Source organism: Prunus persica, chromosome G4 (assembly GCF_000346465.2).
Source record: "Prunus persica cultivar Lovell chromosome G4, Prunus_persica_NCBIv2, whole genome shotgun sequence".
Lineage (NCBI taxonomy): Eukaryota > Viridiplantae > Streptophyta > Magnoliopsida > Rosales > Rosaceae > Prunus > Prunus persica.
In genome coordinates, this window is record NC_034012.1 from 9,585,916 (window position 1) to 9,613,335 (window position 27,420).

The 27,420-nt window shown below is 36.5% G+C and overlaps 4 protein-coding genes across 4 annotated transcripts; 2 read left to right on the plus strand and 2 right to left on the minus strand.

Annotated features, from left to right (window-relative positions):
• LOC18781451 (uroporphyrinogen decarboxylase 1, chloroplastic) lies at nucleotides 2,925–7,092 on the plus strand. The gene is made up of 6 exons (XM_007213761.2): nucleotides 2,925–3,015; nucleotides 3,111–3,268; nucleotides 4,514–4,896; nucleotides 5,022–5,306; nucleotides 5,763–5,998; nucleotides 6,548–7,092. The coding sequence occupies exons 1-6, from the start codon at nucleotides 2,993–2,995 to the stop codon at nucleotides 6,720–6,722; spliced, it is 1,260 nt and encodes a 419-aa protein (XP_007213823.1). The 5' UTR covers nucleotides 2,925–2,992; the 3' UTR covers nucleotides 6,723–7,092.
• LOC18780559 (protein LIGHT-DEPENDENT SHORT HYPOCOTYLS 10) lies at nucleotides 11,250–13,934 on the minus strand. Its single transcript, XM_007212061.2, has 2 exons — nucleotides 13,070–13,934; nucleotides 11,250–11,759 (listed from the first exon to the last, which is right to left on the minus strand). Exon 1 carries the CDS (start codon nucleotides 13,656–13,658, stop codon nucleotides 13,101–13,103), a length of 558 nt encoding a protein of 185 aa, XP_007212123.1. The 5' UTR covers nucleotides 13,659–13,934; the 3' UTR covers nucleotides 11,250–11,759; nucleotides 13,070–13,100.
• LOC18778887 (protein Simiate) lies at nucleotides 22,758–25,137 on the plus strand. The gene is made up of 6 exons (XM_007213800.2): nucleotides 22,758–23,121; nucleotides 23,207–23,255; nucleotides 23,367–23,493; nucleotides 23,657–23,727; nucleotides 23,834–23,906; nucleotides 24,764–25,137. The coding sequence occupies exons 1-6, from the start codon at nucleotides 22,959–22,961 to the stop codon at nucleotides 24,872–24,874; spliced, it is 594 nt and encodes a 197-aa protein (XP_007213862.1). The 5' UTR covers nucleotides 22,758–22,958; the 3' UTR covers nucleotides 24,875–25,137.
• Nucleotides 25,293–26,915, minus strand: LOC18780598 (epidermis-specific secreted glycoprotein EP1). The gene has a single exon (XM_007211534.2). The coding sequence runs from the start codon at nucleotides 26,838–26,840 to the stop codon at nucleotides 25,455–25,457; it is 1,386 nt and encodes a 461-aa protein (XP_007211596.1). The 5' UTR covers nucleotides 26,841–26,915; the 3' UTR covers nucleotides 25,293–25,454.

Consider the following 27,420-nt stretch of genomic DNA (forward strand, 5'->3'; position numbering starts at 1 on the left):
TTTAGAATTGTATTTGTACAACTTTTAGCCGCTGATAATCTCAATACTGTTGGATTCAGGATCGTTCTCAAAGGGTGCATTTTATAGTGTCAAAAAGGAAACTCGCCACTGCAAAATTGTGAACCAAAATTTATGTGGACCACTACTAATCTCTTAAGTCCTATTCAGGTGCTGACTTTCTTTTATTTATTTACTTTCCTTTAGGTGGATTCAATTTCCTCCAATTTTAGTTGTTATTTTTGCTTAATTTAGGCTCCTACTATTCACACAAGAAACATATGTCTTGCTTCTTCCAAGAAACTACGTTCACGGGTAAATTTCGTTGACCTCCGGCAAATTCTGTGAATAAGAAAAAGTTTTGTTGACCTCTAACAAATTGTTTCAATAACTTTCGTCCACATGATTTGAACTCATGATCTACTTAAACAAAATAGAGACTCTGTGTTAGTAGACCAAATCATCAATGATAATTTATTTAATATTATAATGTTTATTGGTTATTTTTATTATTAGTAATTATAATATACCTACAACAATAGTTTGCATTCTAATTTTTGTAAATACTCTTGATGTATATACATATATAATAATGTACCTATTATTTTTTATGAATAAAAATCGGCCTATTATATCTATTCGCGTCACTGCACACATATTTTGATATTGATCTCATTTAATTGTTTATAATGGGGGTTGGAGTAGTGTGGGACAAAGAGAGTATTACATAATTAGTGAATACTTGGTGTGTGAAATAGGAGTAATTTTTGTATGTTCTGGGTACTGGTGGGTGAAATAGGCATCTTTTCAAACTTTTCTTTAACTAAATATACATGCACCCATACTTTCTCAACAAAGTTGCTTCACAAAGAATATGACAAAACTGAATTTGGGAGAAGCAAGAAACCAAATATCTGATATTCTTAAGATAGTACAGAGATATATGCCGTGGTGTAGCACATCTGCCTTAATGTATATGTACTTGTGCATGGTTGTTTGTTATCCTTGTTTTTCTTAGCCAAAAAAAGGAAGTAAGCAAATGCAATGAGCAAGACAAGGAGCAGGACTTGGCCAGACACAGCAGGCTTCACGCTTTTACATCTAAATTGAGCTTCGAAACGGTCGTCCTTCGACAGTAATTTTCACATGGATAAACTTGGCGTCCTTGCATGCGCCGATCGAGTGCGGTGCTGCACTCAAAGAACGATGATATGAGGGTGCACGGAGGTGCCCTTAATGTTCTTGCAGCTCACATTTGATACCAATGGAGGGGGATTTGGCTTGGGGCACTGCTTTGCTTGGCAATGCTCTTGGTCTAAGATTATATGGATGTTCTGAAGCTAGTCCATACCAATGTCCTCAAAAACCAAATTATAGACGGCTATATCAACATTAGAAGCCACCAAACTCTGGATCTTATAATAGCACCCTCAGTGTGAGAAGGTACAGTTTCTCATCGTCACTCCCATAAACGGCCCCTCTGTCAGTTTTGCCTAGGACCCCATGCCAAGCCATTGCCGTCTGCGTGTACAGGTCATTTTTTGGACGTTGATCCCGGTGTTTCCATCTAGGATAGTGACACAGTTGTTGTTCACGATTGTTGATTCTTGGATTATAATTCTCTCCCGCCAGACTCAGTGATCTCAACGTCATCCACTGTCACATCCGTGCTCTTGTAAATGACAATGTGAGCTTCGAAGTTATGCCTTGGATATGTACATCCTTAACCATAGCGAAAGCTAAATTCTGCATTCTACAGACTTGCATCAAAGAAGGATTAATCTTGATCAAATAGATTTAACTCCTGTCTCCATTTTGTTAGAAGAAGTTTTGAGTTCAAAACTCATGTACGATAGTCGTTGAATATTAGTTTTTCTCAATGAACACAGAGAACTCGGTACCGAAATTGAAAGAAAATAAAAAATAGCAAAAAGTCATTTTAGGACCCTGTGGTTTACCACTTTTACCACTAAGGTCCTTGTGGTTTCAATTTGAACCAATTTAAGGACAATTCTCAATTTCTAATACTTATTGAGGTGCATTTTGGTCCAAACTTGCAGCACCTCCCCAACCACCCTACAGCCACCCAACAGCCCCTCCAAAAACTTATCTATGTTGTAAACTAGCAACAAACAATGCTCCATTTGAATTTTTGTTGATAAAAATTATGGCCATCTATACATAAACATCAACTAACAAAATCATAATCGAGCGGGTCTTTGGATTACACAAGGGAGATACATTTCTTTATTTTTTTTCTGAACCCAAAGAAAAACTCATAATTATAATCATAATCCATCTCATTGCTTCATAAGGGATGAAGGTAATCTCAAGCCAAAAAAGAAAAACAAGGTAGCCAGAGCAAGTCTACTTCGGTCTTTTGTAAGCTTCATAAAAGTAGCTTAGGATTACAACAACGTCATCAATTGCAGCTCTTACTGCACCTTGTGCCAATGTCACAAGCTTCGATAGTTTCTTATTATGTAATTCAACATAATCTCTAAAAAAATTATTAATGAAGGTTGTATAATGGTACCTCTCTTTGTACATCTCCAAGAAGCATTGTTTGTTGCTAGTTTAGACAGTGGGGTTGTCAATGTTTACAACATGGAGGAGTTTTTGGAGGGTTAGTGGCGGTGGAGGTGGTTAGGGAGGTGCTGCAAGTTTGGACTAAAATGTCCCTCGATAAGTATCAGAAATTAGGAATTGTCCTAAAATTGCATTAAATTGAAACAATAGGGATAAAAGTGACGAAATTGAAACCACAGGAATCTTAGTGGTAAAAATAATAAACCACAGGGATCAAAAGTGACTTTTTGCCATAAAAAATTGCTAGAACGAGCTAAAATCCTACCAGCCGTTGGATCTCATTAGTTCAGATCCAACGGTTACCAGTATGGTCCCGCATTCCTCCCGCAAGTGGAAAATTTCTGCAAAATACAAATCCTCCAACTCTACATACAGTTGTCCGTCTCTCTCTCCCTCTCTATCCGAAATGGGTTTATCTGCTCCAGCCAGGCCAGCTCTCTCTCTCTCTCTCTCTCTGAATTTGGTATTTGCGTCCTTCTTGGGGCACCCCAATTCCTATCAAACTGAAATTTGGTTATTTGCAGTGTGAACAGCTCTCTGGGATGGAAGTCTTCGAGCTTGTTCGTGCAGTCGGGGGCAAGTTCTACTTGTGCTACTCCCCGTGGTTCCATGGCTTCTTCTAAAAGAAAATGTGCCCAAAAGAAAGTTTCTGTAACCTGCTCTTCTTCTTCTTCATCTTCTGGTATGCTTCTTTTCCCCCTTGTTTTTTTTTTTTTTAAAGAAATGTATTTACTTTTTTGGTTTTTGTGGCTCATTTTCTGTTAACTTGAAATGGTTTATTCTCCAATCTTGCTTTCTTGCATTGTAGTTCACGGTTATGCTATAATACTTCGGTTTTGATTATATTGTGAATCAATGAGCAATTCCTACTATCCAGATTCTAATTATTTGCTTAGTGAACACAAAGTGATAAATGAGTGATAATACCAAAAATGAAGCTGAAATTAAAAATAATGCAATCTCTAGAGGGTTAATTTAAGACCAATTGAAGAAAAGGATCAGAGAAAAGCTTGTTAAGCGCCGTAAAACCCCTTAGAGTGGCCGGAATTTGCCCCTCTGCTGGTGCCCACTATGTGCTCGATTAAATGCCTCAAAGAGGATATGTTCTGGAATTGTGCCTCGCATTTTCAGTGGCTATGGCAGAAATTTACCCTCTTTCCCAAGGACCCTCAGAACGGCTAGAAATGGAAAGAGCTGTCTCTTAGAGAGAGATGGACAGAGAGAAAGGGAAAACCCAGAAAAAGTTTGTTAAAGACAGTTTGGAACAAGCATTTGTGATGTGGAAGCTGTCTTAGGAGGAGTAATGTGTTTATAGCACTGCAGGGCTTTGGCATAATATTTGTTCGGTCGGAGTGAGTGACAACTTCGCATACAATGTTTCATTTGAGAGAAAATGGTACTAAAATGTAATGAAAAGTTATAGGTGCCTGGGAGAAACATAGTTTGGAAATACTATGTATCAATGAAGTTCCTTTTTTATTTTATGGTCCATGAACTATAGAGAGAAACTGTGCTGATCTCTTAATCAAGTTTTTTCATTACTCACATCATACCTTTTAGTTGATTTGGCATTGCTGTTATGGAGAATATATTGTTTCCCATCTGGCTTGGCTCAGGTGATAACAGGGTTAGTTGATATTGAGGTTGATCTATGAGTCGAGGTCTAACCAATTAAAGATATATATTAGTGTGCTAATAGTTTGAATTGACCCAAGACCATGAGCCTTCTCTTCACGCATATTGAGGCATTGCCTCTTATAAAATGCTAGTGCGTATTGCAACACATAATGTTCAACCCTGTCCTAATATTTGAACTTCGCTAGTTTGATGTTTTACTCTCAGTAACTTCTCTTTAAAAATTGTTTTTGTTGTTAAATAAAGCTTGCATTTTAATTTTCATATTAAACTCCACTTCCCCGACTCCCAGATCCACTCTTGGTTAAGGCTGCAAGAGGTGAGCCTGTAAGTCGGCCTCCAGCATGGATGATGCGCCAAGCAGGAAGGTATATGGCCGTTTACAGAAAGCTTGCAGAGAAATATCCATCATTCAGAGAGAGGTCAGAGACAACTGATCTCATTGTGGAAATTTCTTTGCAGCCTTGGGAAGCTTTCCATCCTGACGGAGTGATTATTTTCTCAGACATACTTACCCCTCTACCTGCATTTGGTGTGCTGTTTGACATAGAAGACATTCGGGGTCCTGTTATCCAGTCACCAATTGTTTCTGAAGAGGGTTTGAAGACTTTACATCCAATTGACTTGGATAAACTTCAGTTTGTGGGGGAATCCTTAAAGATATTGCGGCAGGAGGTACTTATTAGATACTCACATGCTTGAAAAGGAAGAGGAACTGTATTTGTTTGCCAAATTTACATGTCTGGTTATATTATATCAATCCCTGTATACTTGCTTCTCTCAGTTATTCTTTCGTTCAGGTTGGCGGGCAAGCTGCTGTTTTGGGTTTTGTAGGGGCACCTTGGACGATTGCTACATACATAGTAGAAGGGGGTTCAACTTCCACGTATACAACAATAAAGAGCATGTGCCATACAGCACCACATGTATTGAGGGCTCTTCTTTCGCATTTGACACAGGCAATATCTGACTATATTGTTTTCCAAGTAGAAGCAGGGGCTCATTGTATACAAATATTTGATTCATGGGGTGGGCAACTACCACCAAGCATGTGGGATAGCTGGTCGAAGCCATATATTCAAGAGGTGAGTGGGAAGACACATATATATTTCTCTAAATGGAATTCATTTCACGTAGGTGCATATGGAAATAAATACACTAGATAACTGCCTACACAGGTTCATGGTGTGTGTCTGTTTGAGGAATTTATTATGCTAATCTGGGCAAAGTAGCTTTTTCCTTCTGTAGACTCTGTGTCATGGTTTTCTGACTTTGCTCTGTTTCCATCTTATTGTTTGAAAGTTTGCTTCATCTCATTGTTTGAAAGTTTGCTTCATCTCATTGTTTATTGATCTGTAATAAATTCAGCATATAATTTATCTTTATATGCCTTTTTATACCTTACACTTGCTTGGACCTTATAAAGTTGCAAGAGTGGTTGTTATGCCATTACATTCTGTTATTTTTTCCTCTTTTTTTCTTTATGGGTAGGAGTCTCTTCCTTTTCCTTCTGTTCACAAGGTAGTGTTCTTAAATTGCAGATCGTGAGTTCAGTTAGGAAAAGATGCCCTAAAACACCACTTGTTCTGTACATTAATGGGAATGGCGGCCTTCTTGAGCGTATGAAAGGAACTGGAGTAGATGTGATTGGGCTTGACTGGACGGTGGACATGGCAGATGGTAGAAAACGATTGGGTAGTGAGATCAGTGTACAGGGAAATGTGGACCCTGCTTACCTATTTTCTCCTCTTCCATCCCTGACTGAAGAAATTCTAAGGTTTGTTATGGGAACATCTCTGAACTTCCTTGCAACTAATTTAATTCAAAACTTGGCCTGCAATATGAACTTCCATTTGTGTGGACCATTGGCTTATTCAGTTGTTGGAAATTGCCTAAGTTTAAATTGGATTAGACTTCTGTGACTTCTCACCCTATAACTAAAAGTTGGACGGTATTACGCCTGGACAATTGGCTATCCAGATTCCAGAGAGAAGAGGGGGTGCTTGGGCAGGGAGTCCATAACCCATTTTATAGTTCAAAATTTTCACTTTGAATTCTACACGTGAATGTTATTAGCTTGGCCCCATCTAAAAGATAAAAAGAAAAAGAAATCCTAGCATAGTACTTGACGATTGGTTAGAATTTAGTCCTTGCCCCAAACATTTACTGCTAAACAATTTCATTAATTGAATTTTTTTCTCAAACGAGTGTCAACTTCTACTTTATTCTATATGGATTGACAATGGGTTGTGTGGTTTTCTATTTTCTGTGTTTAGTTTTCAATTGTCAATTGTTTATATTTCTGAAACTAACAGAATATATTCAGGGTGGTGAGGTCTGCAGGGCCAAGGGGACACATTCTCAATCTAGGGCATGGTGTTCTTGTACGGACACCTGAAGAATCCGTTAGACATTTCTTTGAAGTTGCAAGAAGCTTGAATTATGATACATTTCTACAAACACAAACACCGACCGAAGGAATTGGTAGTTTAGTGATATAATTTAATGTGAGACAATTCAGCAATTTTGCTTGACAAGTTGGCTTTTGGTTGAGAGTTCACTTCCAATTATGGAAGCATCGTGCTCAATTGCTCTTCACCTCATGTAGTTGAGGGTTCAAAAGAGCTCTAAGGTTCCCAACATGCTTGAGGGTGAGCTTACTTCTCATATTCAATTATTTTTGTAATAATGATAGCTGGGATGAATAAATGAACCTGTTCTTGTTGTACAGCTATCCTTTGTGACTGCCTTTTATGATAGCTAGAGGCCTAGAGGGCTCTCACTTATATTGTTGTTTGGGGTATTGCAGAGTCATGTGTTTCTAATCAAAACTTATGCTTATCAATTCCAATTATAACGTTTCTAAGCTAAGTTGCATGCTTAATCAATTCTCTAGATTTGCATCTATGAAGTATATGAACACCTAATTCTTCTGCAACATCTTTCATCTTATAAAAGTTACTAGATTTTTAATGTTCTCATTGTAAGAATGCGAGTGCTCACAATGGTTAAGGCTACTGTAATACAATCATCAGTCAACAAAAAGTTAATCAGTTGTTTTTCTTTAATCATCGTCCATTCGTTCTCGCAAATTCTTCGATCTTAACATGGTGTCAGAGCCAAGAATGGGTTATGTTGATTCTCGATGAAAACTTCACATTTCGCTTGATGCTGAAGAAGTATTTCTCTGTAGTTCTTCAACAGGTTTTCTCGATGAATTATGTTATGTTTTCAGTTAAAGGGTAATTGAGTTATTTTAACTTTCTTGTCGTTTTTAGGTATATTATAATACCAAGTATATAAATTATGAAATATTATGTTTATAAATGTAATCATTTGTGTTAGCTTTTTAATGTCTCAGGTGAGCTAGCTAGCTAGCTAGTCCATCTCATGAATTTTATACAATCTCGGATTTATAACACCATGTCGACATACCACAATTCTCCTTCTGGAAGCAATAAAATACTAACCTTCGCTCAGGCGTTTATTGGCCTATAAAATCCTTAAATCACTTGTATTAATTAGTTATGTTTCCACTTGGGGGGCGCTGATTATCTTAATCTTCTATGGGGATGATTAATTAATGGGATCGGATTTCACATTATTGGATTGAATTTTGAAGTTAACATTGAGATCACCATGCCAATAATGTTGTACGAACATATTTTTAATTTTATAAAAAATATATATAAAAAAAACAATAGATGTTGTCGGTCTTGTGGCCCAACTTCATCCCAATTGGATGGCCTTCCTTTAGTGGGAGGCTGCGATCTGCAAAGATTTTCCACTCACTGTGTGATCACTTTCGTTACGTGGGGGTATGATATGAGATGACAATCTCTGGCCTCAGCCTGCTGCCTATAAGGCTATATAATGCCTACGTACACACTAGGTGACTTTGTAATGGGAAACCACAAGCATCCATGCATGCAAATACACTCTCACGTACAACTTGGTTATGCTCCAAATGGTTTTTTAAAATATATGTTTTCTAGCTAAATACCGTAATTGAGTTTTTATACGTATTTACACATGTACAAATCTTCAATAATTCTGTGGTTTTGATATATTATGTTGTTAGCAGTTACGGAGCCAAAATTTCACATTAGATGGGCTCCTTCATAAAATTTGTCTTCTCTTCATAATTATCATGAATTTTATATTTTAAATTAGTTAAATACTAATTTCACCATCTACACTATTAAAAACTTAAAATTTAATAATTTATATTCCAATAGAGAAAAGAAATAGAAACATAAAGAGTTCATAAAGCGTAATATTAAGGTATCCAACTCATACATTGAAAAATGAGGAAAAAAAATCACAAAGCTTTTTATAAAAAATAAAAAAATAAAAAAAAAAAAAGAAGAAGAAGAAGAGAAAGAAAGGTTAAAACTTTAGGAGTTCTTAGTGCAAATGTTATAAATTAACTTAAAAAATTTAAGGGAGATGAGTAGAAGAGAGATCAAGAAATGTTATGGTTAATTTATAGACCAAAAGAATATAATATATTATTTTATTTTAGAGTAAATATCCTAAAATTAACCTAATATATTATAATATTATATATCATATATAATATACAAATAAAAAAGATAAAAATGGGGTTGAGGCCTGAAATCACACTAGTCCCATGCTAACTCCACCCTAATTATTAGATTGTTAATCTGAACTATTGATGATAAGCTGAGTTTTTATTTTAATTCCAAATACAAGGGTGTAGAAGATAATGATTTTTTCGTGGTGCTAAGATGGGTTAAGATTGAATTTTGCTCCAAATGGTGTATTAAACTAGAAATAGATAAGGGAGTGGTTTCCCCACTACTATTTACGTTTGGTGATCCATATGTTAAATAGTTTCCATAGCTAAAGCTGAACTAGATGCTAGATACTTATCAACTTCTATCACTACCAATCCAAAGAAAATATATATGTACGTGTACACATGCATAAATATTCTCTTGTCATATAGTTCGACATGTTATTTTAATTCGAAAACCTACCTAATAGTAATTCAAATTTTTTTTTTTTTTTTTTCACAAACGATAATTGACGCACGAAAGATTTGAATTTCGAAACTCAAGGTAATAATAGTGAGGCCCACAAAATATATACATACATTTCCATTGGTGCAGGCAAGTTGCGGTGCCCATGATTTTGTAGGGCCCATATGAATCTACTAAATCGGTTTTGAGAAAATTGATTTATACTTTTAATGCAGCATCTTTACTAAAACTGATTGAGCAGGGCCAGGGAATGCTGTAGATATCTAGATAATTCTTGTGCAATTAATTTTACCCATTTGGTATGCTATTTCGATGATATTGATGCCAGCAGCAACTTACTTCAGGGTCACGATCCTACTTTTTACTTTTCAGCATCTTCAAGACTTCGACCGTATTTGTGATGTACAAGTGTCATGGATCTAGATCCTTCACTGATTCTATAGAGAGGGACGGATACATGCGTTTATGCATGAATGCTTGCAGTTATGTATGCACATCCTTTAACAACAAATCTTAACACATCAAGTTATTTGTTAGAAAGAAAAAAAAAAAAAAAAAACTAAGGATCATATTGTAGCCTTAGATGTGAATATACCACTGTAAGAAAACAACGTTGTAGTCGTTGTCATCTATGTAGTACAGAATGACGATAAAGACAATAACAGCGCTTAATACCACATGTATGAGCACGAATAATTGTAGTTGTTCAGTACTAATTGTACTGTTAGCTATCTCATCATGTGCCACTAATGTCAATGACTATAAACTAATTAAAAATGCATAAATAAAATTCATTAAAAAAATGAAAAGAAACCAAAGAGAGAAGAGATAAAAAAAATTATGTATTTTCAATTTCCCGTAATTTTCTTTTTTTCCCCTCCCTCGAACTTTATAAGTGTCTGGATATATTTGTTAATCTTGACAGTCTTTGAGTTTTTCCATGACTTCTAAAATCTTCATGTGAAAACTAATCTAATATTTATCTATCGAATTAGTATATTTTTCTCATTTCATGTCGTGATAAAAATGAAAGTTTAGTGCTTAACTTGATAAGAATAAGACCAACTTTTTGTTAATTCCCCATTATTATGTGGATATATTCCAATAGGTGACGAGTTCTTCTGCCTATCTCCGGTGGATTCCATAGAATAGTCAACTTATTGCTAGCTCTTACCCTTTGGTGGATTTTTCTCCTCATCTCTCAATTAATTTTTTGACATCAAATTGGTATCAACAGTCTCGATCTCTTGGACTACAGGAGTCCAAGAGATTGTGATCACTCACCGTTGGATATTAATCCAATGGTTCAAAAAAGTTTCTTAAAAGGAATGCAAGAGTGAGTGGACTGTTGAATTTACATCCAACGGTAAGTGACCACAGATCTCTTGAACCCCCGTAGTCCAAGAGATCAGAACTATTGGTATCAGAGCTTTAATTGATTCTTAATTATTACTAATCATATCATCGTCATGTATATAATACGATGTATACCTAATTTTGAAGCTATACGAATTCTTCATGATGAAAAGACTTGCGATATGTTGAGATGGTAATGACTTGATCACAAAAACATACGCAGAGATTCCAACATGATCTCAAACACAAGTTCATTCATACACAATAGAACAATGTCTACAAAAACTCTTTGAAACAATTAATGACATTGAAATTGATGAACAAAATGGTCATTTCGGCATGGACTTGAGAGTTGGCAAGTTGAATGAGAGTACCAAAAATTTATGGGAGTTGAAGATGATTGGAAGTGAAGCTCTGATGATTTTCATATCACCATATGAGGGCGCATATTGATTGTTATGAAACAAGCCGCGTGCCCATGCAAGGTAAAAAAAAAAAACAAGGCTCAATGAACTATGAGGTTAGCAAATAGTATCTTGACACTTGTAAGTTAATCGACCATGGATTTCTTATGTGGAAAAACACAGGACATTCTAACTTGATGAATCTGATTTGATGACAAACATGTAGATATGAGAGTTTAAGAAGAAATCAATCTTCTCAACAAAACCAGAAGCTCAATTTAATTTCATTCAACACTCAAATTCGGATGATCATTATAAAGTAGCCTGCTTGTATATATAGAAATTCATGGAACCCCACAATAATTACACATGTAATCTTAACCAGCATTTATCCAAAATTATAGGAACAACCGAAACACAATACTCTTGCATGAAGAGAGAAAGAGAGAGAGCGAGAGAGAGAGAGAGAGAGAGAAAAAAAGAGAAGGAGAGAGACTTGTTTATGGTACGTAGTAATACTTAAACCATATATCTATGAGACATTGTACTGATTAACCTACAAAGAAAGTGGTAGAGGGAACTTACTCATAATCTCGATTCAGCTTCGTCTTCACTTACTTCGTGTTTTGATTTCTCGATAAAATAATATATAAATGCGAAAGAAAATAGACAATGACCATCAATGGTGACATGGAGTTGAGTGTTTGCACCACCCAGACTGGTGCAGCTCCAAACCTTCATGGTGCATTTGGGTTGGAAATCAAATTGGCGCCTGAAATTAGAATCCGGGTTGCAGAAATTAGAATCAAACTGTCAAATTACAAAACATAAGAGGGAAAATATGATAAACTATGAAGTGAATTATTTGGTAAATTTGGATATGTGTTGATAGGGTAGTGTGACATCATTTGGATATGCTTTAGGAGATGGTAATATACATTTATTGAAACTAATTAATATGCTTGATCATAAGTAGCAATCCAAACAACGCGTAGTACAACGTTTTTATCGAAAACTAATTAAGCAATTCCGGCTGATTTAGGTTACCCCTAGCATTAATCTGATTTAGACAAAGGACAAACTGATTTAGGTACAAAGGTCAATTCATTCTATATTGAATAATTAACAACAAAAAAAGGGACATCGCATCATGGTGAGTATAGAAAGGGAAGAAGAGAAGGAATGTAAATTATTAAATATCAGATCAAGACAAAGCTTGCGCAGCTTGTGAAGATTTAGTGCTAATGGTACATGAGAGATATATATCTTAGTAATGGCTAATGTGTCATTAACACCAGCAAACCAACTTGGCCGCTGGATGAGCATTTGGTCTATCCTATTCCTAATCCTACGTACTGCCCCCATCGAGATCTCTCATCATAAAATTGCATCAAGATTATGACAAAAATATTATATAAATAATTGGGGGTTTATATTATATATGTATATATGTATATATGTATATATATAACATATATATGAGTACATGAATGTCAACAGTGAGATGCTGTTTATGTCCATTCATGGCGGGCACAAGATCGTGCAGAATCCCAAAAGGGCTATGAATACAAAAAAAGCAAAAACATGTTAATGAGAATATTATATATATTTTTGAAACCCACAAAAAATACCATGATTTAATTTGCATGAGAGAGAGAGAGGGGGGGAGAGAGAGAGGAAGATCCAATCATAACTTAGTATCAAATGTTGGTAAAAGAAGTTAATTAAGGTAAAGTTACTAAGTACTGTTATTATGTCTTTTCTCATAAAGCAACTTGCTAGCTACTATGCAAATTAGGGTTTAAAATATACTTGGCGTAGGGTTTTATAGGGAAGTACAGAATGAGATGGCTGCCATTTGAACATGTATATGCCCATTAGCATACCGATTTTGTCTTTAATTACATCTTATTGACTGAAATTTTCTTCTTCCGGACAGAAAAGTTGATCAGTTCTTGACAAAAACTCAGAATCTAGCTAAGCTGGTTGCTTAAAAATATATAATTTTCTCTTTCTCTAAGAGATTAAAGCAACCCATCATCGATCTATATACAAAACTATAAATATGTAGTATGAAATTACCATTTTGTTGAGAGAGACAGGTGATCAAGATTCAAGATTGGTGCATGGTGAAGTTGGGATTGTGGTCGAGATTGGCCTTCAATAGATTCCTCTTCTTCTTCTTCTTCTTGTAAGGAATTCCCCGAGCCTTGGCTTGAGAATCCCTGACTTCACGCAGATACACTCTTATAGCACCACTTGCAAATGGGTTTGTTTCTGGCAAACCACCATTCTCTTCATAAGCAGCTCTCAGCCGTCCGATCAGTGCATCAAGGCTCCCCCAAGCTTGCCTAAGTGGACAAGTGCAAGGGCCAGGAGGCTCTGGCTGCCCAAAAAACACGCACCCTTGTAAGTGCACCTTGGTCTTTCCGAATTGGTCCAAGTACCGAAGGAAATCCAGGACATGGTTTGAGTTACTCTGTGAAAGAGCAACTGGAGGCCTCTGGTTCCTCAAGTACTGCCCAAAAGTGTTCCAATCTCTCCTCTTCTGTGATTCGTACCGGCTCAGTTGAGCCGGCTGCGCCTGCTTCAGTTGTTGCTGATCAGCAGCAGCAGCAGAAGCAGACGACGATCCTTCTGCTACATCTTTCCCCTTGTTGGTGGACATCATAGCCAGTGATAATTTTATTTTTGTTTTTTTTAGTATTTCTTTGAGTAGGAGAGAAGTTGGAAAGGAATTTGAGGGAGAAGAAAACAAATTTGCAGTGGGAGAGAAGAAAAGGAAATAATAATATTGAACAAGATCACATCGAGGATAGCTAGTGAGGAGACATGGTATGGGACCAATGAAAGTGCTTTAGCTCCTCTTTTTCTTCCTCTCTCACATTATTTTCTTGCTTTAATGGTACTATTAGATAGTGTTAATAATACTTTATTATTTTCCATATTTTTATTATTGTGCTTCCATCATCAAAGCAATCATTATCGAGTATATTAGCGTAATTAGTACTGTGGTTCAAAACCTGCTGACTAGGTAACCAGAGCTTAGTAACCCTAGTTAGCTTTGGATTTAGCTTCTAGTTACCAATTCAGGAAGCCCCAAGCTGAATTGAAATTTGCCATTACAAAAGTATAAGTATCCTTGGAAATTTGCAATGTTCACCTAATTAGTGGCAGTCTCTTCAAATCAATCAAGCATTTTGATTTTTAGTCGCGGATGGAAAATTCTTGGTTGTGATAGTTACCGAAATTTGGTATGACTAGTCATACCGTCATGTGGTGTTATTAATTTATAACTATATATATACTATAATATGAGTGAACGGCATGTTTGGTATCTTATAAAGTTATAATATATTATACATGTCATATATATGTATGAATTCGTAATAATAGGTAGACTTGCCAATGGATCGGATTTTGATTCGAATATGGTGTAATTAATAGGAGATGGATTGGACTTTTCAATCCGATAATCCGATTACAATCTAAATCCAGTAATCCGATTATAAATGGATCCATATATGGATTATAGTTTATCCAATTCAATAATAATATGATCCGACTTAATATGAAATATAATTTAGTTTTTCTATGCATTATATTAATATTCGAATCCAGTGCACTAAGAATACACTTAAAACTAATATTTATGATAAAATATCAAATATGATATAAAAAGTAGAGAAATACAATAAAAGAACGAGGCTATTGATGAAATTTTAATTTTTTGTACATCTCAAAATAAAATCCGATAATAATCTGATCCGATTCGAATCCGAATTTGATGCGTAACGGATATGGATAGATAGGTGCAATCTAGTAGTCCGAATGCGATCCGAATCCGATAATCAGATTATAAATGGATTCAAATTTGAATTGAGATATATCCGATCCGAATCCTACCCGTTTATAGGTCTAATAATAGGTGGTGATGGTCATGCACAGGAATTTCTGATCATGCACTGCCTCAGTTCAATTTCTTGCCAATACGTTTTGTGGTTATTCATTTCTGGGATGATTCCAAATTCATTGGTTCTCCAAATGCTACACAAACAAAAACCCAGTGACTGAAATTAATCTCAGTCCTATCTGGTCTCCTAGATAGATTAACAGTTTGATTTTTGACTTATGTTGGTGGAGGGGTAGGCACATAGCCAATCAGAATTTAAGATAAACCGGTTGACCCTCAAAGATTTTCCATTATATAATAATAGATTTATATTAAAAAAATTAATGATGATTACCGACTTAAGTTTAACTATAATATTCTAAATGCTCAACAGTAATACTTCACCACAATTCCATCAACTCAAATCTCCTGCCACGTGTCACGTGTATCATCAAGCTGAGGCCTTGGTGCTTTGGTGAGGAGATAGTGTCTCGTATAATAGGGAAGCCATCACCACTGCCAATAATGCTTGGTGATGGATACAAAATAATATCCGAACGAGATCGTGTTAGTGATGTTTTTGTTGTTTCCCTCTTCTGGTTTCCCTCATCTTTTTGCCTTTTATCAGAAAATGGCTACGGGCCAAATGGTACCTTATACATATCTTTGAGCATCTGTTTCCAGAATTCTAGTAACATGTCAATTCTCCCTTTGAGTCTTTGAGTTTCTCGACAGTTATGGGCTTTAGTTTTCTGGGAAAACTAATAGAAAGACAAGGCCCCAGGAACTTCATTTCATGAGCCCAATAGGCTGAGCAGGTCTCCTCGATTTTAGTTTCAGATATTTCAGGGTTTCAAATCCCTTTTTTAGTTTTTTCAGAGATTACTTGAAACTACCTGGTAAAGTGGGTATATGAACGTCTGCTAACTTTACAAATACACCAAGTTTTTATCCTAACTCTTACACAAACTCTCATGTATATGGACCCTATATGGGTCTTACATGATTTCATAATCTTAAGGATCCTAGATTATGTGAAAGAGTTTGTTAAGAATTTGGATATAAGACTTAATGTTTGTAAAATTACCATTATAAATGAGGGTGGTTCTATGGACATGCGAGAATTGTTTGTGAGGAACTAAGTTGTATCTTAGGTTCCGTGTCGAGAGATAATTGCATGTCCATAGAATCCCCTTATACACCTTATATGCATAACCTCTCTTTTCTCTCTATTCTCTCACCCCTTCTTCTTCGCTAGCATGACCCCCCCTACTCTGCAACCCTTTCGGTTTACGGATCCCTGGAACTAAACCCCTTGGCTAATAAATCGGGCACTTATCTCCCTCGTCATGTTGTAGACAATTTTCTGCTGGATTTTGTTTGTCCCCAATTTTGTACTTCTTGAACTGGCTTTTATGGAGGTAGAGTTGTCAAATCTAGGTGGATCTTTCACTATTGGGCGTTGCGGGATCATGTGGGTTGTTGGAGAGGTGTTGTGATCTTCTCTTACTAGGTGAATGTTGAGCGGTAATTAGGCCCCTTGGCTTTTGGAGCCTTTGGTTCCCTGTTCGTGCAAAATATGTTATTTTTTCCATGATCTTTGAAGCACTGGTGCTACCTTGAGTCTTATTGATCTTCTAGTCTTCAACTCTAAGTGAGCTGAGTTTGATTTTGTCATGTTTCATTCACCATCTTATTGGATTTATTTTGTCCAGATATTTGTATGCAAGAAACTCCATTTGGGGTGTCTTCTTATAACGACTGAAAAGAGAATTATCTTGAGATTTCAAGATTTCTTCTATCCTATATAACTTTAAGTCCTACTTTCGAAGGCCAATTAGAAAAACCATATACGAGGATTAGTTTAGATGGGTCCTTCCTTGCAAGTTCGTCTACAACTAATATTCGCCTCTCGATAAACATGTTGAATTGAATGCACCCCAACATCAGACATCAAAATCTCACGTAGCAACTTAGAAATACGCCATATGGAGATGGAGGCATGAAGGATTTTTTCCAAGTTGCAATAATCTTAAAAGGATCTGCGAGTCTCCTTCAATAACATGCTTGAGTCCTATAGCTTCTTCTTCTTTCCCAGAAAACGGATCCATCAAAATTAACCTTAGGGTGGCGGTTCATCGATGTATATTTGTGTTTCTTTATTCATTGGTTTTGGTTATATTGGAAGGGATGAAACATTTTATGATTTTATTTTTTAACATCATTGGTGGGAAGAGGACCTGAACACATGACTCGAACGTAAGAGTAAATCCTCTTAACCATTTGAGTTACAAGCACCTTTCGGAGGGACGAAAATTTTAACCATTCAATCATAACCTATTTCATTCACACTAGATATAATGTCAAGAAGCTAGAGCTGATTGGCGAACTGATTGAGCCATGGAAATTTTGAATGTATCTTCTCTTTTATTTCATTCAAAGGATTGACCAAAATCAGAGTTCCGTACGATTTTGTAACAGCATAGATATGTTCGTGGGGTTACAATGGTGGATGGTGCTGTTTATTGGAATATTTTATTTCTTAGGATGACGATGCATGAACTCAAAATTGATATTTAATTTAACAATAACATATAAGATGGTGACACATTGATGCTAATTAATCTTTCGTTGATCTTTCTTAGATCTTCTTCACATGGTGTGAGCTGGGAAAGTTACTCTACTAGTAGAATTGATGGGTTTGATTAGACCAATGACAAAGAAATCCTGAAATAAAATTCTTCATAACCTCATCAGTTTCTTGAAAATGAACATTCCACTTTTACAAGGAATAGTACAATTTGCCTTAAATTTGTGTATTAGTAATAAGACATGCATTCAGGTAAAGTATAATTATCCAAGATGGTAGTGTGTCAATCGTAACCATGTGGGAGTGTAAATCAAATGTCATCTCAAATCACACAATTAGTAAAGTAAAATGGACTAATATTCGCGTGAAAAATGAACACGAATAAAACGGTTGTCAGTAAAGCAAAATAGACTAATACTATTTGCTCAAAAAGAATGTGAGAGAAAAACTATTACTATTAAAATTGCACAATAAGTTCATGTATTTTCAATTATTCATCTCGCGGCGGAAGTATCACCGTCAATCACATAATTAGTAAAAAGGTTAAATTTCCCCTTAATGTACCGACAATTTAATGAGTGCTATTACTTTCTCTGGGTAACTTCAAATTACATTGTGGGGGTAACTTTGGTGAAATATATACTTGGGATACGTAATTTTTTTTGGTCCTGAATTATGCTATACGGTATTGTTTAGAGAAGACTATAGCTGCTAATAATTGAGAGGAAATGATGACATTCCACCGGGTATGGCCATTTTCACATTTAATTTATCAAAATAACATTTGTGTCAGCATTTTTTATGGGCTGAATGGTATCAACATAATGATCTCATAGACCAGTAGTCGCAATAATTACTCTAATTTTGTGGCGAAATGTTAAAATATATATGCAGGGTAGGGCACTACTCCTTAGAGCAAGAAAGGTAAAACCACCTTATCATCCACATCCTGAGGTAGATTTGAGAATATTAGTTGAGCGGGTTACACTGTGGTTTTGGTCCTCTTTCTTACCCTGCTTGGCACACAATATCGAAATTTCAGAGTTTCTTTTCTCCCAATGTATATATATCTTAATGTTTTTCTTAATCAAGGATAATCTACGGAAAAGGGGATTCAAACTTGGGTGCAAGGGAACATGCTCACTGTCTAAGCCAAATGACCTAACCAACATCTGCAATCAAGAACAAGAGTGAAATTAGAAGTGGAAACCATGCTACATAAGCCTTCGTAGGGATGGTATATATATGAATGCATTTTGATAATTGAAAGACCAGGCCAAGATAGCTAGAAGTTGTCTAGAATTTGGACTCTAGGGTCTTGAAAATGAAGAAGGGTGCAGTGAGAAAAGTTGCTGGTTTGATATAATCTGGTATAAGCATCGTTATTCTGGGAACTTTGCCGGAGAAAGTGACAATTAGAATAAAATCTTGGAGCCTGAAAAGTTCGTCTCCTTTGCAGACAGGTTTGCATAAAGTGAGCTCTCTCGACAACACATAGCTAGGTCTGTTGGTGTGACATCTTTATCTTCTTTTCAAAGTGGTATATATATATATATATATATATATATAAACCATTAAATCCGAAAGTAGTCACAGCAACGTGTGTTCATAATTTTAGCATCAAGACCAATTAAGCCAGTTACTTTCCACCATGATTATAGCCCATGATATGAGCTCTACCAAATAAATCATCTTGTTACCAGCTTCACCTTTAGACTTTAGGACTTGTCTGCGCTTTTGACTTTATACCCTGATTTAAATATGTTGGGGCTTTTATTCCTTGAGATTTTAACGCCCTGATTTCATGTGCTAGTGTTTCGATAAATTGGGAGACACATCTGTGGCTCTTTTTTTCTATAAGTTGGTCAAGGGAAACCTAACAAAGAGGAAACTGTTTTTAGGAATCACATGGTCCACAGATTAAGAGAGGAAATGAGCTGCTTCCTTAATTCAAAAATATACGGCACATGATTGTCTTTTTGAAGGAATCATAAGCCGCTAATGTTAATCGATCTGAAGAGACGTGTGACTTGTCAATAGTTCTATGTATTTGAAATTTACCTTAATACCTCATACTTCCTGAGAAAACGGGTTGTTGGAGATTTCGTCATGCTTTAAGATAAAATTGATAGTTCTATGCGATAAAATTGATAGTTCTATGTATTGAAGTCAATTTGACAAGGTGTGACCTATTAGACAATGTTGTTGAAAATTGAAAAGTTGCAAGGCTATGAGGGTTCTACTGCCAAAGTTGAATGGTGGAGGGAGATATTATACATATATAGTTGAAAAATAGAAGTGTACTCAAGATCCAACCTTATCAGCCCAAAATCCAACCTTATTTGCCCAAATCGAATGATGCCGTCATCCACATGATTTGTCCAATGAATTTGATCTCTAAATTTTACAACCAACATGATTAAATTGGATAACGAATTTGCTTGTGACAATTCAATCAAATTCAATTTATGGTGTGTTTATTAATCAAGAATTGGAATTCTCATTAGGAATTATTTCACTTATGAAAGATTTCTGCGTTTACTTCACATAAAGGAATTGAAAAGTAAGTGAGGCTCACACAAAATTAGGAATTGAATTCCTGATTAATTTCTGGAGAACTAACCCATTAGGAATACATCTTTTTTATCCTCACACAATTTTAAAAATTCCAAATTTGTCATATACTTTAACCTAACAACGAGGACATTTTAGTAATTAGCACCACTCCTACCCTAATTCTGTATGATGTAGTAAACAACTTCAATAGGAATCCGGAATCTAACTCCCCTCAATCCATATGATTTAGTAAACAACTTCAATAGTAATCTGGAATCTAATTCTCCTCAATCCAACTCCTCCTCAATTCAATTCCTGCTAATCTAATTACGGATTAATAAACCTGCCATTAGTTGATTTTATGTTTTATTTTCATCATATAGGCATTTGAAATTGATGGACCAAAACACTTTTCTTTAGCATTTAATTTGTATTTTCCATTTAATCTATTAAAATGTATGATTGGATTAGGTTTTTGACGGGAATTACTTCATATTTGAATTGTTTTCCATTATTTCAATAGATAATCTGGTTTCATCCAATTTAATTCAATACCAATTCATTCAAATTGGATTGGGTTATGTTCTAAACTCTGAGACCATGCTGGAGTGGATTACAAAGTAATCTAATTGACACCCGTTTTGTAAGTTGGATAATGTGGTTTTTTGTTGCCAATAGTTAGGGAGGGAGAGGAGAGGGGTGCAAATTCGCACACACTTTACAATGCCAACCTCGAACCTAGGACCAGTTGGGTGGAGACGAAACTTCTTAACACTACACTAATGGGGCACCGACAGTTGGATAATGTAGTTGGATAGGATTCATAATCCTAATCAAATGGTTGGTTGCCTAAAAACAACATGGATTAAATTATGTCTAATCCTACTAGGGCCAGATATAGTACGACTACGAATCCACCAAAAGGTTGGGATTAAGTTGGATTAGATTATGTCTAATCCTACTAAGCCATGTAATAGCACATTTCAATTAATCAAACCTCTTAATTACGTGTGGTATCAAACACATCATTGGATTAGTATTATCATTTTAATCCAATGTAATTCATTTCTACCTCATAATTCAATCCAATCTCAATCACCAAACATGGCCACGAGAATTGAACTCTATGAGATTTAATCTCTTGTTGTTCCACAGTAGCTCAGTGATAGAGCGATCAGTTGTTAACTGACTGGTCATAGATTCAAATCCTACTTGGGGAGATTTGATTCATTTCGAATTTAATTGGATTTGATTGGTTAAAGGTATTTTATATAGGAAATAGCTTGGCTTCTTAAAACTGATGAGGATTGACATTTGACAAATTCCTTTTTTTCTTTCTTTTGAATTCATTTAATCTTTTTTTCTTTTGAACTTTAATAAGTGTCAAAATCTCATTTGTTATGAGGACGTGCTTCTCCTCAATTTTAAGGAGCCAAACCATGCTTGTTTGTGTGTGCATTTTGGGTGTTTGCATATATGGGCTTTGAATTATTATTATTTTTTGGAATTTTTGTAGAAATGTCACATGAACTTATACCTCGGTTTCAATTTGTCACCTTAAAGAAAAATTTAAGAGAAATGTCACCTTAATTTTTCAAAATCCATGATTTGTCATCTGACTTTAACACCATCCAATTTTCCATCAGTTTTTAAGGGTATTTTAGTCTTTCCATTTTCATGGGTATTTTAAAAATGGAAAAATCATTATAAAAAATGTATATATTTTAAACAATTAAAATTGAAAAAATTCTCTGACCTTCCCTCATCTCCTGTGAGCCACTGGCTGCTCCAACAAACTCCGCTCACCTTGAAATCCATTCCCCCTTCCCACTTCATAGCCTTTTTCGTCTTCATCTTCCTTATTCTCTCTCGACTATGGAACACATACCCTCCACACATAAATTCCCTCAGTCCATGCAAACTGAGTCCACCTTTTTCTTCTTCTTTTTCTTTTTGGTATTTTTCCATTTGCATATTGAAAATTTGTGGAAGGACAACTGCCAAACCAACAATTCAGTAGCCTACGTAACTTATGGTGACCAAGCAAACTTTAGTTCCTTCAACAAAAATACAGTGGCACAAGTTAATGAAACTATGATGACAAGAAAAGGGTTGGATTTTAGGTGGGAAGCTTAAGTAGTTTTAAATTAGGTATTTGAAAATTTCAGATATGCTCAATGAACATCATAACAAATGTATACATGCTCAGAGAGACAGAGAGACATAGGGAGAGAGAAAAGGGGTAGGGGGGGTCTTGTGGGATGTGTTTTAAGGCGGATGGGATTGGGGTGAGGAGAATGGGAGAGAGGTCTCTTTTGTCTATCTTTTTTTTCCTTGAAAATGGAAAGACTAAAATACCCTTAAAAATGGATGGAAAATTGGATGGTGTTAAGGTCAGATTACAAATCATGAATTTTGATAAATTAAGATGATATTTCTTTTAAAATTTTCTCTTAAGTTCAGGTGACATTTCTGCCAGGGTAAAAATCCTAAAGAAAGTTACTATATGAGCTTTGATTTGAATCCTAATTAGCAGCTGCAAAAAATTGAGTCCAAAACTAGATCAAACAAGTTCAAACTCACAGATGTCAAAAGCTCAAACAAAAGCCCAAGTCAGATCCAAGAAACCCTATGTCTTTACTGAAGAAGCCCAAACCTTCTTCTGAGACATTGCGTACTTCACGTCGTACAAAACATGTTCCTCATAAACCTCCAAACATAATGTCGTTAGGGTTTAGGCAGTTAAACGACGTTGTTCTGTTCCCAATCCCAGAGCAAAGCAAACTATGAGCAAAATTTCCCCGCCCTACTACTTCCTTTCCCCAACTCCAAGTCTCCACTGATTTAAAATTCTTCAAATCTTCAAACACTTTCTCTCATTTTCTCGGGAAAATTCTGCAACCTTCTTGTAAGCTTTCTCTCCCGCCTTTCCAATGAACGACCACAGCGTTATTGAAACAAACAATGCACAAGAACAAGGGGAACATGAAGTAGAAGATCCGGAGCTGCGTAGGCTTCTTGTACCGAACCCAGAAGACCTTCCTCTCACTCCTCCCTCTTCCGTTGAAGCCAACTTCGTCTCTTATTTCGCTCCAGGTTCTTCCTCATGTATTTATTCAATTTTATAACTATGAAAACAGCATAATTGCTTTTCTAAACCCAAGCTCTGTTTGGTTTCCAGATTTTATGAAGCCAGGACACGACCAATACATTTATCGCCACGCCAATGGGTAAAAAATCCGCCCTTTCTCTTTGTATTTCGTATGTGCATTTGTTAATTATCTTCTTTTTTTTTGTTCTGTGAAGTCTGGTTGTTTTTTAATTGTAATTTTGTATGCAAGGTTGTGTGTGATTGGATTGGCTCCAACCCATGTGGCATTTAAGGACGAAGGGGGAATCACTGCCATTGATTTCAATGTTGGGAAATCTGATCGCAGTGGGATTAAGGTTACTGGAAAGCGCAAGAAGGTATCTTTTATTTCTCTCTCCCTCTCAATCAGAATAATTTTATGTATTGTTCTTTCTTCTTTTAGAGTTCTGTACTTGGTCAGTAGATTCTGGAGTCTTGTTGTGGCATAGTGCCAATTCTTATACTGTGGTTTTGTAATCTAGGAAAAATGTTATTATGCAGAATGCACAACACTTGGAGTCAAACTCAGCCTTGTGTAAAGTTTGCAGCAAGGATGCTACTTATATTGTGAGGTAGCAAATTTTTTTTCAATGCCGCCTTCATCTTCCCCAGTTTTCTTTATTTTGCATGCAGCTCCTTTCCATATATGAGGTTTGAAGTTGTAGTTACTCTTGGCAGGTGTTGTGTAAAAGGATCACTTTTGGAAGTGAATGATAGATTAATCAAGCAGCCAGAATTGCTTAATTCAGCAGTAAGAATCATTAATACCCTTGCATTATCAGCTGTCAGATTTTCTGTGGTATTAAAAATCATTCTTTGAATCATTATGCTTAAATGAAATCAACGTACATAGGATTGAGCATGCTTCTTCTCGTGTATTTGATGTCAATAACTGCAGCATTTGGATTTCCATATCCCTGTATAGGAAACAACATCATTTAGTGTCCAAAACGAGGAGAAATACTACAAAGATGCACACAACATCATTTAGTGTCCAAAACGAGGAGAAATACTACAAAGATGCACATTCAGGGCAGATAGTGGAGAGAGAGAGAGAGAGAGAGAGAGAGAGAGAGAGAGAGAGAGAGAGAGAGAGAGAGAGAGAGAGATTTTATTTTTTTGGGGGGGCACGGGAGGGGGGTGGGGGGGTGGGGTGGTGGTTAAGGGTCTCTTTCATAGCTACATTCGATGGACATTGCACCAATGCCACTCCTTAGGACTTCATCATTTGTGTTTGAACATACTTCATCTAGCTTTTATATTATCTGAGAAGAGGCATATGTCGTGAAGGTATCTGAAGGTTTGAGATGGCCAATTGTATTGGGATGGCTTTTGAAAGCTATGATTTAATTGAGCGTGGAATTGGCGGTGGTGACAGTGTAGGATTAGAATTCCTAAGTAATTTGGACTTGTAGGATGGAAAGAAGCGTCTTCCCTGACACATGCTTGAGTTTTACATGCCTCTTCCCTCAGTGCTTCAGGGCCATCACATATATTAATTTTGGTCTTCTTCTTTATACTTATTGAAAGTGGTTTTAGTTCTTTACACTACTTCTTCCGTTTATATCTAGGTTGCTCATTGTTCATAATTTTTCCTCCTCTTTCCAGGCAGATAGAGAAGGATATATTGCCATTATCATGCCAAAACCAGCAGATTGGCTCAAAGTCAAAGATTCACTTTTGGGTCTTGAAGAGTACAAAAAACTGAGGGAAGTTTGATGATGAGTTTGCAAATTGTGCTCTTTCATCACTGACCCTGGATGAAGAAGAGAAAACATTGCTGTCTCATCATGGTGCATATGAGATTGCTCATCATTTGTTCCTTGCCAGATTACTCACGGGTGGCAAAGCTTCATGTGGTAATGCTTTTGACAGTTACAAATCCTAGAAAATGGTACATTTTATTCCCCTGTTTCTGTATCATGTAAACCGATTTATTTAACTTATTCAGAAAATAAAATGGTTGAATAAAGAAAAATGCAGTACATTCTTTGCATTGTTCTGATAAAAATGTATTAAAATTTGATGGCCCTAGTGAAATTTGGCCCTAGTTGCAAAACTAAGGGTCGATGTAGTTCATACATGATCTAGAGAGAGGATAGTTCTTCTATTTGTACTGCTCAAAACGCCTATTTAATTTCAAAACATTTATTTTTCTCTTTATTTAAATTTCTAAAATACAAAATGGAGAAAGTGGCTGCCATGATAACAAGTCCTTTGAATTGAAATTCAGTCTAGCCATCCATAAAACAACATACTAAGAATAGAAAAGAAACCACACACTAAAGTAATCAAATTTCTACTTTGAATACTTGATGTAACCAACAGAAGTATTCACTTCCTTTATAAGAGTTCCAAGCACTGGAGCCAACAAACACTTGGAGCTATTTTCCCTGTAAAAGAACCCTAAACACTTGCAGTCCTTATCACACTTGGCCCTGCACTCTCCGACCTTCATCGGGCCATCTCCACCGTCCAAATAAGGACTCATAAAGTGCTCAACGCTCCCAATCTTGTAGTAGTCCACTTTAGCTCCACTCTTACACTGCCCCAACTTTGGAGGTGCACAGCCCTTGCTCCAACCCAGAAGCCCCTTTGGGGTAGGGCACCCCACACACATGCCCCTACTACAATACCCATATGACCCACATTTTGATGGCAATCCACATTCTCTAACGAAATAGCTTGAAAAGAATGAGAAGCTCTCTTCCCATGTATTGGAACTCACTTTGTCATAGTAAGTATAGGCCTTGAGACTGCCATCGGACCCAAGCCTTAGCAATGAGTATGTAGCATTGTAGTTGAGTTTGTTAAGGTTGATTTGGTGTGCATTGCCAATGGGACGGACTTGTAGGAGGTGCCTATGGCTTTGTGGTGGAGGAGGCGGCGGCGCATTAACGTCTTGGTTTACAGTGAGCACTAACTCATAATAAATTACATCGTCGAAGCCAATCTCAGTTTCGACATCAAAGGTCACAATACTTCCATAGTCGCTGCCTCGCCACCCCCCATACACAAGAAGTTTTCCACTGTTGTTCAAGTACATGGCGAAACCTTTGTGGTCAAGAAGAAGGCTGTATGGCCCGTCAGAGCCATCGGCATCAGATTTTCGACTAACAAGCTTGTTACGGCCATTAGTTTTGACTGACTGCCCCAGCAGAAGAGTATCAGTAGGGTAATCAAAGCTCTGCCATATGAATTTTCCATTCTTGTCATGAAGAACCAAGTTGCCGTTTCCCAGTAACTTGATGCCTGTGACACCTTTGTTGGCTGTGTTTGTTTGCCAAACAACAGTCCCATCTGCCTCTCCGAGAACCAAGTTTCCGTCTCTGCCGAAAGAGAGAGTGGCCTTCTCGTGCACCGGGTGGTTCCGGTTTGCGTCCCAGACCCACCGCATGAGGCCTAAGTCTCTCGGAACTCCGGCTCTGATGGCGAATACGTAGGAATCTGGGGTGGTGTTGTAGAAGCATAGCCTGAAAGGGTATCTATAGAAGGTGTATGCATTGGTTTGGATCACACGGTAAGTAGAATGGTATTCGACGTTTCCGTCTTCAAATTCGCCTTGGTTGATGAACTTGAAGGTCTGGTTTGCTGGGACTTGGGATTGAATGGGAATGACAAAGAAGATGGCAAGGAGGGAGAAGAGTAGTAGGAGAAAAGGTGAATGTGGAATTATAGCTGCCATTTTGTGATACTTTCTGCTAGTTCTTGTGGGGGAATATATAAGAAAATAGTCGGAACATTAGCAATAATGTTAGAATCACCAAATGTGCTCCGTAAAAATGTAGCAGTATTTTGCTGAAAATTAGTAAATGAGATTCATAGTGAACTAAAATCTGAATTACAAGTCAACAAAGGAGGATTGAGCGTGAGCTTGAGGAAACTAGACAACTATAATTTTGATGCAGGACCACCTTATCCATTATTATATCCACTAGCAAGGAGTTGTCTAGTTTGTCTGCTGAGTCAAAGGAAACTAGTTGTATTTTGGCATTGAAGATGGCAGAAAGCACAAACATTGAAGATGGCGGAAAGCAGAGACATATTATAAGTGATATGTCTACAACTTGGTGGGTAGGTAGATATGTCAGAGAAGCATGTGGAAGAAAATGGTTGCAAGCTGTCATGTTTGATCAGAGGTTTGGCCCAAAATGGCAATAGGTAGCTGAGTTATTCATCCCCAAGTTGCTGCATATTAAATGACATCAGTTGGGTTTATCCACAAAGGTTAATTACAATGTAGTCATGGCTAATTGCAATTTTTA

Excerpts from the sequence above, each read along its gene's own strand:
- LOC18781451 (XM_007213761.2), top strand. The coding sequence starts at position 2,993 with ATGGGTTTATCTGCTCCAGCCAG. Across the intron at positions 3,016-3,110 it reads GGTTTATCTGCTCCAGCCAG|TGTGAACAGCTCTCTGGGAT; the intron begins GCCAGCTCTCTC and ends GGTTATTTGCAG. Across the intron at positions 5,307-5,762 it reads CGAAGCCATATATTCAAGAG|ATCGTGAGTTCAGTTAGGAA; the intron begins GTGAGTGGGAAG and ends CTTAAATTGCAG.
- LOC18780559 (XM_007212061.2), bottom strand. The coding sequence starts at position 13,658 with ATGATGTCCACCAACAAGGGGAAAGATGTAGCAGAAGGATCGTCGTCT.
- LOC18778887 (XM_007213800.2), top strand. The coding sequence starts at position 22,959 with ATGAACGACCACAGCGTTATTGAAACAAACAATGCACAAGAACAAGGG. Across the intron at positions 23,122-23,206 it reads CGTCTCTTATTTCGCTCCAG|ATTTTATGAAGCCAGGACAC; the intron begins GTTCTTCCTCAT and ends TTTGGTTTCCAG. Across the intron at positions 23,494-23,656 it reads TTACTGGAAAGCGCAAGAAG|AATGCACAACACTTGGAGTC; the intron begins GTATCTTTTATT and ends GTTATTATGCAG.
- LOC18780598 (XM_007211534.2), bottom strand. The coding sequence starts at position 26,840 with ATGGCAGCTATAATTCCACATTCACCTTTTCTCCTACTACTCTTCTCC.